Source organism: Pygocentrus nattereri, chromosome 5 (assembly GCF_015220715.1).
Source record: "Pygocentrus nattereri isolate fPygNat1 chromosome 5, fPygNat1.pri, whole genome shotgun sequence".
Lineage (NCBI taxonomy): Eukaryota > Metazoa > Chordata > Actinopteri > Characiformes > Serrasalmidae > Pygocentrus > Pygocentrus nattereri.
In genome coordinates this window covers 4,877,197-4,886,878 of record NC_051215.1, presented here as the reverse complement: position 1 = coordinate 4,886,878, position 9,682 = coordinate 4,877,197, and the positions used below count along the sequence as shown (strand labels likewise).

The window sequence follows — 9,682 nt, the reverse complement described above, 5'->3', positions numbered from 1 at the left end:
TTATCTCTGTGAAAAAAGGCTCCGGACCTTAAACACTGCAGCACTGTTTGTTCATGTTCTAAACAAGGATTATGGAGAGAGGGCTGAAGAGGATCCCCTCTCTCTGATCCTCCTAAATCACTATCTTTATCTGGGTCTGTGTGGGTGCGCGAGTGCATTTTGCTTTTTGGTGGGAAAGAAATCCCCCAGGATGATGAAAACGTGAATATTTTGTGGCTGTGGGGTCATTAGTCTGTACTCTATGTTGAGAAATACATCAAAGAAGCCAAAAGATGTGCTACACAGTGTTGCCCTTATCCTAAATGTAGTCATCAGTGAGACATGTGTTTTTGTACTGGAGCTATGAGGCTAATGTAGCTAAAAGATAATGGAAACACACAGCCCACCAATTCTCACCATAGCGACTGCACGCCAAACTATGTCATGTTGGATAATCTCTAATAGACTTGCTTATGTAGCTTCTGGCACTGTATGGCATACTGGTAACACTGTTTTGTGTTGAGCTACATACTTTTGTCTATTTTTATAAATAACTGTGTGTCATATAGTGTCATATCATGTCTATATGTCACTGATATACGTCATAGAGTGTATTATAGCAAATACATATGTGATATACAAGTATATATGTCATGGATATGCCATATAGTGTTATATATCAAGTCTTTGTCAAATAGTGTCATATAGGAAGTCTACACATCATATATATGTCATTTAGTGTCATAAATCATGTCAATGTATCATACAGTGTCATATAGCAAGTCTATGTGTCATATGTGTATGTCATATAGTGTCATTTAGCAAGTCTATGTGTCATGTATGTCATGTAGTATCATATAGGAAGTCTATATGTCATAGAAATACATCAAATGGTGTTATACATCAAGTCTATATGTCATATCTATATACCATATAGCGTTATATAGCAAGTCTTTATGTCAAATAGTGTCATATAGTAAATCATTTATATATATAATTTAGTGTCATAAAGCATGTTAATAATTCATAGTGTCATATAGCAGGTCCAAATGCCATACATATGTCAAGTGGTGTCATATAGCAAGTCTTTGTCATGAATATGTCAAATAGGTTCATATTGCGAGTCTATGTCATAGAAATATGTCAAATAGTGTCATATATCACATATATATGTCATATATATGTTATATAGTATAATATAGCAAGTCTGTAAGAGTTTATTTAAAAGGGGAATCCAACGATTTTCTAAATATCTGAATAGTTAAATAGTTTTGATGTAAACAGTCATTCAGAGTGGTTTGATATGAGAACTGTTTACAGTGTTGATGATAGGAACCAGGCGTCTGAAGAGTTTAATGCCTCTAAAAGCTTCCTAGCAGAATGTTATTACATGCCATGTCTGGCGTCTTTCACAATAAGCTGCTCATGGTGGAGAGGTTCATGTAGGACATGTAGGTTAAATCTTATTATTTTTAGATTTCCGACTATTTTACCATCATCGTCATTACATAGAAAAACTCAGAAGGCACGTGCAGGTTCACTGGTGGTTTTGGATAGTAAATAAAATGTCTATATTTGTGTTGTAGTTGGCTCCTATCACCACCACAGTAAGTCTAAGTTTCCCTGCAATGAAACTGCTCTAAATGACTGTTTACATCTCAAACATCGAACAACGCAGAAATGTAGAACAATTCCCCTTTAAACACAATCACAAAATTCAGTCACTCACATACTTTCCACCTCTGCTTTAATGACAGGGTTGGGTTACACACAGAGAGACCCCACAAAGGCAGGAATACGCAGTGGTGTGTTTGTGGTTGGCCGTTTCTAAGATCCTCTGAGATCTTTTGATGCTGCTCACATACAACTCTCGTTTTCTGCTCACCTGAACACTTTAACTCGCTTAAAACCCCTGGAGAACACACTGGTGAATGTGGGGGTCTGTAAGCACAGCAGTGAGAGGAAAGTTAAACACTTTAATACCAGGTTAAAGACAGAGGGATTAGCTTTAACATGGATGGAGGAATAGATACTCTTTCATGCATTGAAGAGCCTTTAATCTCTTGCTCTTTTCTTTTCGCCTCCATCCGTCTCCCTCTCACTGTGTGGCCTGTAGCTAGAGTACACACATGAATAAGAATGAGACTCTCAACTCATCCTCATGCATTTATTGAGTGCTCACGACTCATCCTCACCAGCACTAAACCACACCCTGAACACTTTCAGATCACTTTCTAAATATCTCTTATACTATCATGATATATTTACTTGAGATGCACCATAATATTAGAAACATATCAGTAGATAACAGTTCTCAGATGATTTGATCTGACCAGTGTTGGTAAAGAGCTAAAAATACCTTCATTTTATTCATTCCACCCTAGAAATATACTAGAAATAAAAGTTCCATTTCTCTGTAATGCTCCAAATTGATAACTTGGAGAAAGTTAAAAAGGTACTTCACTTTTAATGGAAGTCAATGGAACCAGACTTTTTTCCAGGTCATTTTGGGCCGTTTCTTTTGGTCCACTCATCATGAAATTTCCACACAATGTAAAAAGCTCTTTTCAAATTTGATCAAAAACTGAAAAACAACAAAAATGTTGTTAATTGTGTTACGACAATGGCAATATGTGTGTATAAATGCATCTGCATCAAGCCCTTTCCACCACACATTGAAAAAAGCGATGAATGTGCCAAATTGAATATATCTTCATATATATCTTACTATTATTCCTGTAGAATTTATGTTCATATTTAAATCAAATAAATTAAATACATCACTTTTTAGTGTGAGTTGTGTTTTGGCAGTCTGGATATGTTTCACTCACAAATCCTGAATTTATGGAGCCCTATTCAGACTTTCCATCCACGTGGTCCAAATAAACAGACATTACTCTCTCAATACGTAAAGTCTATAGCTCTACTAGATCGTAAGTCTAGTATACATATATAAATATATATGTGTGTGTGTGTGTGTGTGTGTGTGTGTGTGTGTGTGTGTGTGTGTGTGTGTGTGTGTATTGATCACTGCTTTCGGAAACAAAACCTTGTATCTCCATAATGGTAACTTTACTGGAGAAGCAAAACACTTGCTTTACTTTTAATGTAAGTCAATGGAATCCACATCATTTTGGGCCATTTCTTTTGGTCTGTTCATTGTAAAATTTACACACAGTGTAACACACATAAATGGCAAATGTGATTTGTCATTATATTTTTATAGTAAAATCCTATCAAGTTTTCTGCTTGAGATTTTATCACCACTTATATGAGGTGCTGTGGACAATATACTATTATAAATGTGCTTCCAGCATTCTGGAAACACTTCCTTCCCACTAAAAACTTGAAATCATTGAAGCTGTGCAACAGAAAAGCTGTAACTGGGGTGGTACCCTCAATGGTATGTCTTCAGAGCCTTTAGTTAGAGAACATAGTTGTACTATATTTAATTGTGTGTGCATATATATATATATATATATATATATATATATATATATATATATATATATATATATAGAGAGAGAGAGAGAGAGAGAGAGAGAGATGTAGGGCCTTTGGTTGGACCTAAAGGACCATTTACATTGTTACATTTACATTGTCATGGGAGACTTGAGAATTTACCAGGACATCACTTTAACTCTCACCCCTAACACAACTGTGACATGTGAATGGCCGTAACTAAAGGGTCTGCCAGTTTTCAGTCTAATTAGGCCTGGCTGAGGGCTGTTACTCTGCTGGCCCTGAGCCCAGTCCATAAGAACATCCATATGCTCTCAACACCAAACACACAGCCAGGACTTCTACCGGTAACAACACACTGCAACACACTTCACTCTGACAACAATACACACAGCAGCATGCTGAGAGCATAAAGGGGTCCAAGCACCTAGGAGAGGTCACCTAGTGAGAGTATAGCCTGAGGTGCATTTGTCTCTTTTCTTCTCTCCCTCTCTCTTTTTCTTTCTCTGTCTCTCTGTTATCTTTACTACTTTATCCATTTCCACTTTCTCTTCTTTCTTCTGCTTATACTTCTTTAGTTCCTAAATCAGTAAAAACATTGCAGCATAACAATTAATTAAAGGGAAATTCCACCATTTCCTTAAAATGTCATTAGTATGTAAAACAAAAAGTCATTCAGAGTGATTTGATGTGAAATGTTCTTGTAGAGAGACTACTGAGTCATGGTGATGATAGGAACCAGACATCTAGACAGTTAAAAGCGTCTAATAGGTCCCTCACACATAGTTTATTACATGAAATGGTTATGAACTCATGATAGTTTGACAATATGCTTTTGGATTAATATGTATATATATATATATATATATATATATATATATATATATATATATATATATATATATATATATATATATATATATTCAAGTAATATGCTGTGAGGCAAAATAGTACCAAAAAAAATTATTGTTTTTTTTATTTATCACTATTTTACCTTCAACAACATTGTATACTAAACTCAGAAGACTCATGTAGGTACACTGGTGGTTTTGGATGGTAAATAAAATGGCTAGGTTTGAGTTGTAGATATGGTGACCCCTGGTTCCTATCATCACCACCACTGTAAAGAAATCTGTATCACTTCACATCAAATCATTAGGCAGAAATTTTGAAAAAAATGAATAACTTTTTAACATAGAAATGCAATCAAAATCAATATTTTATTAATGTTTGCAAATGTTTTAAATTCCTTGGTCAAATTTCATGTTTTGTTGATTTTCAATCTGAAAATAAGTTAACACATCATCAACAGAGAACTTAAATGTGGCATTGTTCTGCAAATATTAGTGCACAATTCTTGTTTTTTTGCTGAGTTACACATATTGGGCAAAAATCAAACATATAAAATGTGCCGTAACTTTTGCACAAGGCACATTCTATTCATTTATTTTTTCCAGTATATCAAATTCAGCAAATAAACACCAACTGTGCATTAAAATGTGCAGAAGTACGTTCTCTGTTGCAGACATGTTCTACTAACACTTGTTGGAACAAGCCTTTAAAATGTCTGTGTAGGTCTATGTCAGTTGTCATGAAATATTATAGGTTGTGTAGGTGCTGTGTAGCCTTATGAACACTGCCCCACCCTAATGTATTAACTTTAACAAAGCTGAAAAGTTCCCATTAAAAAAATTAATCATTAATATAAAATATCACAGCATACATTAGGTTTACCGCTGTGTGAGGGGGAGTGCATTACGCAGTGTGTGATAGTGATGCTAATGAATGCTCTATAAGCTAAACAGATAGACTGGGGGGCAATAGCACTGTCCCACAGACTTCTGTCCCAGTACGGAGCCTTTATGACCCAGTGAAGGGACAAACAATGCAAGTCCCACTCTTTAGTGTCTCTTTAACTACCTCCTCCCCTCTCCTCCCTCTTCCCTCTCTCTGCAGGACGATTTTGCACTCTCTTTAGCCTCGGAATTCAGCCCACAAATGTCCTTGGTTGGCACTGAATTGCTCCTAGTTTACCATTAATGCAGATGTCGTTGAAGTTTACTCTCATTCTGAAGTCCAGGACAGTGTTTATAGTGACTAACGGTCAAGAACGTTGAAAGAACAGAAGGTAACCATGAAGGAATCATAAAGGGATCATAAAGAGAGGCTACTGCATGAATAAACTCACAATGTCAAATGCATCCACAGAAAAAAAAGCCTTTGGGGTTACTGCTGCAATAAACTGTGTAATTCAGCAGTTAGTATGCAGTTAACATGGATGGTTATTCAGACTTAGCCATCAAGAATAGAAATGGCTATCAAAAATAATATCATAAGGAAAGAAAATAGAACGTGCTATGGGTCTGAAAGAATGTGTAACAGTCAGGAAATCTATTCACTGAGAAAAGAAGAAAAACGTGCACTAGGGCATCAAAACTGGACATATGAGATGTGAAAGTTTTTATGGACTGAAGAGTCTAAATTTGGCATCGTGAGAAGCAGAAAATACAACCAACTTTAAGTCCTTAAAATGTCCTCAATAAGTTTTTTCTAAGATCATCTACATCTAAAATACATCTAAAACACAACTTGCCTGTTCACATCACATTTAAATCCATGTGATTACAGTAATGGAACTGAATGTCAGAGTTATCATTGCATTTTTACTGATATTCCACTAAAGGTAACTGCATCATAAATCATCTAATTGGAAATCCTTATATATTTATTCTGAAGCATTTAGGTCACTAGTCACTTGCCAGTCAATAAAAAACTTTCCATAGACTTAATATTTTGCAGCTAAATGGCAAGATACATCACTATTATCCTAAATAGTGTTAAATACTATTAGAAACTGGCCTATAAGTGTCATTAGTGAGGTTTGTGTTCGAGTATGTGGGTGCAGAGACTTTCCACATATGTGTGAATAGTGGCGGGTGTAGTTAATGTGTATGTGTGTTTTGTGTTTGGGGGAGTAGTGGTTAGGAGGGGTGTGTGGGTTGGGTGAAAGTGTGTCCCTTCTGTTATTGGCTCTAGGTCTACTGTCACATTATGCATCTCATTGTGTCTTTTGTGGGGGAGAGGGCTATAAAAGCCGGGGTTCAGTCAGGAGTCCTCAGTGACACCCTTACAGAAAAGAGGATCAAGGGTCTGCATGTTTGAGCACTGCTAAACCTAAGCAATCTTTAAACTAGAGATCTAAGTGCTACTTGAGGTTTTGGCCTGTAAAGAACTGAATTGATCACAATTTAAAGTTTTTTTTTTGGAAGGCATTTTTTTTATTTTGTTTCAGGTGGGATATTTTTATATTTAGGCCAAAAGCTTTTGCTATATCTGATCTTTTAAGATGGATTCAGACACCGGTTCCACCTGCAGTCGCTCCTCAACCCCGGATCTTCCCATGGACTCAGCTGTTGGTGGCTTCTTTTCCGAAAAGATGTTCCAGGCCTACTGTGGAGATGAAGCTGGGCCCATTCGGCCAGGACGTCCCAGAGCAGAAGGACCTCAGGCTGCCTCAAGCAAGAATCGGAACCGCGGTGAGCTCTCCAAGGAGAACCTGCAGGAACTGAGACTCAAGGTGAACAGCCGCGAGCGCAAGCGCATGCATGACTTAAACCAAGCCATGGATGGCCTCAGAGAGGTGATGCCCTATGCCCAGGGCCCTTCTGTGCGCAAGCTGTCCAAGATCTCCACCCTCCTCTTGGCCCGCAACTACATCCTCATGCTGTCCAGCTCACTGGAGGAGATGAAGAAACTGGTGGGAGATGTGTATGGGGCATCCCAGAGTCATCCAGCCAGGCCAGTGGTACCCCAGCTCCCCCAGATGCCCTTGCACCCACTGGCGCAGTCCCTACACTCTCTGGTGGGCAACGGAACAGCAGGTGGACCATCAGCAACTCAGGCCCCCCATTCCCCTCCATCTGCAGGATACCTAGGTTTCCATGCACCTCCGCCACTGCCTAGTCTGCTGAAGGACCCACTACATTTGACAAGTTCTTACCGCCACTTTCCCGGCATGCCTTGCCCTTGTGCACTCTGCCAGCCCCTGCCAGCAACCACAGCAGCCAGCCTACATAGCCTGTCCATGGGCAAGTGAGCCACGATTGGGCAGGGACAAGCAGATGAGGCCCAAATCTAATAGACTTTTAGAGAAAATGGACAAAAACTCTTGAAAATGGTGTGCATCAGGGGTACCCTTTAGGTCCAGCACAGTTTAGTGATTTCCCTGCTCATCCCTACTAAAGCTGGTAATTGAGTGCTTTTCGAGAAGGAAAATGACCAAACTGTGCTGAATTATGGACCTCTAGGGCCAGATGCTTGTCACTCTTGTATATAATGTTCTGTTAAACATGCTATTTTTATGTTGAAGCATTCCTGACATGAACCATGAAGTCTTTTGCATTGTCACAGAATGTGCACTGATTGCTAATCAGTTCCTCTGGCGAAAACCAAATGTGAATATAATATTTTGTACAGGTGATTGTTTTGTACAGTTGACAGTTCCTAAATTAAAGTTTTATTATTGTTAAAATATGTTGTTTCCTCTTCGTCTTTACACTCATTCCTACATAATCCTTAGCAAAGGAAATGCATGAAGCTAATCACATGACACAAATTGAGTGAAAATAAACCCTATTTTAATATTAGAGCGCATTACTAAGTAAATACAGGGTGCAACCGTGTGGATATGTATATATATATATATTTATATATGTGTGTGTGTGTGTGTGTGTGTGTGTGTGTGTGTGTGTGTGTGTGTGTGTGATAACCACTGCATTAAGGCAAGTATAATTAAAAAACCTTTTAGAAGAACTTTGAAGCATAAAAGCAACTGAAACACAAAGGACCTGTCAGGAGTGGCAGCTGCTAACTAGACCAGTGATTGTGGATGTGTTTATTCATCAGAAGATATAATATATATTCAATAAAAATATGCTCCATATGTACCAAACCTTTCCAAAGCCATTATGGCAATATTGTCCACCACATATTTAATGCTTTTAACCAGATGGGCAAAGATCAGTCCATGCATTACCTATATGGACAGTTTGGGGCCTGGGGCCCATAGACACCCAGTGGACAGGGCGAGGGCAGAAAGGAGTGGGCTGCCGCCAGGTCGGCGCGTCGCTATTGTGAAGTGCACACAGGGGGACAGGGACAGTTTCTTTTCATGTTCGCTCAGGAAGATTTGTCAATGTCCAATAAAGCTGTGGTCATATTCAGCCCTCGGCAACTGTCATTAATTATGAGAGGGCCTGGCATCTGCGCGCAGACATTTGTTAAACCAAGAGCATGGTACATCCAGAGAAAATCAACTTGTTTTCCCTTTATGAAAGATGAAAGGTTAAGTGTTGCCAATTCTTGGGAATATATCACTGTTATCGGATCAAAACCTCGTATCTCCAAAATGGTAACTTTACAGGAGAAGGAAAAAACCTACTTCACTTTTAATGTAAGTCAATGGAACCAGACGTTGTTCCACATCATTTTGGGCGATTTCTGTTGGTCCATTCTCCCTGAAACTTACACATGATATATAGGGCCACAGGTATTTTCAGATTATCTCAAAAACTGAAAAATGACAAAAATTGGAGACAAGCGGTTTTATCCTAACAGCTAAACAGCAGCGATATGTTAAACTGCAATACTACTACACTGCTAGTTCGTTTATGATAGGTTGTTAGGTTAAAGCCAGTTTTGAAAAATTCAGTTACATAATATTCTCAACCTTTAACTTTTCTTCTGTTTTGCTCTGGAAGTATGGGACTAACATAGCTAACACACAATGAAGGCTCATGGCAACTTGTTTAGCATTGTGTACATCGCCAACATTATCACATACCTGCCTAAAACAATGTGAAGTTCTTATGCAATCTCTAATATACTTGCTTTTGTGGTTTCTAACATGACATATTGGCCTATATATTCATCTTGGCTAACTTGTTAAGCTTGTTTAAGAAATCTTTGTTCTTGTAGCTAATGACTGTAGCTAGCTAGCTAATTTGGCTAATTAGCTTTTCTTTTTTTTTTACAAACACGCACACATTCCTTGCTCTTCAGTACATTAAAGTCATTTGCTTTGCTCCTGATGCAGTTTGTGAGAAATCTAGGATGATTCAAGCTTGCAGTTAGCTTGATGCTAACTGGTGAGGTAAAATTAGCTTCCTTTACTTGTCAGTTTATTGGATGTAAACAAATGTTTAAAATCGTGTTTTGGCTAAACAGTACATCTGAGTTCAGG

The 9,682-nt window shown here is 38.1% G+C and overlaps 1 protein-coding gene across 1 annotated transcript; it reads left to right on the top strand.

Moving 5' to 3' along the window:
• Window positions 1–6,589: 6,589 nt before the first annotated feature.
• olig4 (oligodendrocyte transcription factor 4) lies at window positions 6,590–7,879 on the top strand. The gene has a single exon (XM_017721003.2). The coding sequence runs from the start codon at window positions 6,788–6,790 to the stop codon at window positions 7,535–7,537; it is 750 nt and encodes a 249-aa protein (XP_017576492.1). The 5' UTR covers window positions 6,590–6,787; the 3' UTR covers window positions 7,538–7,879.
• Window positions 7,880–9,682: the final 1,803 nt, after the last annotated feature.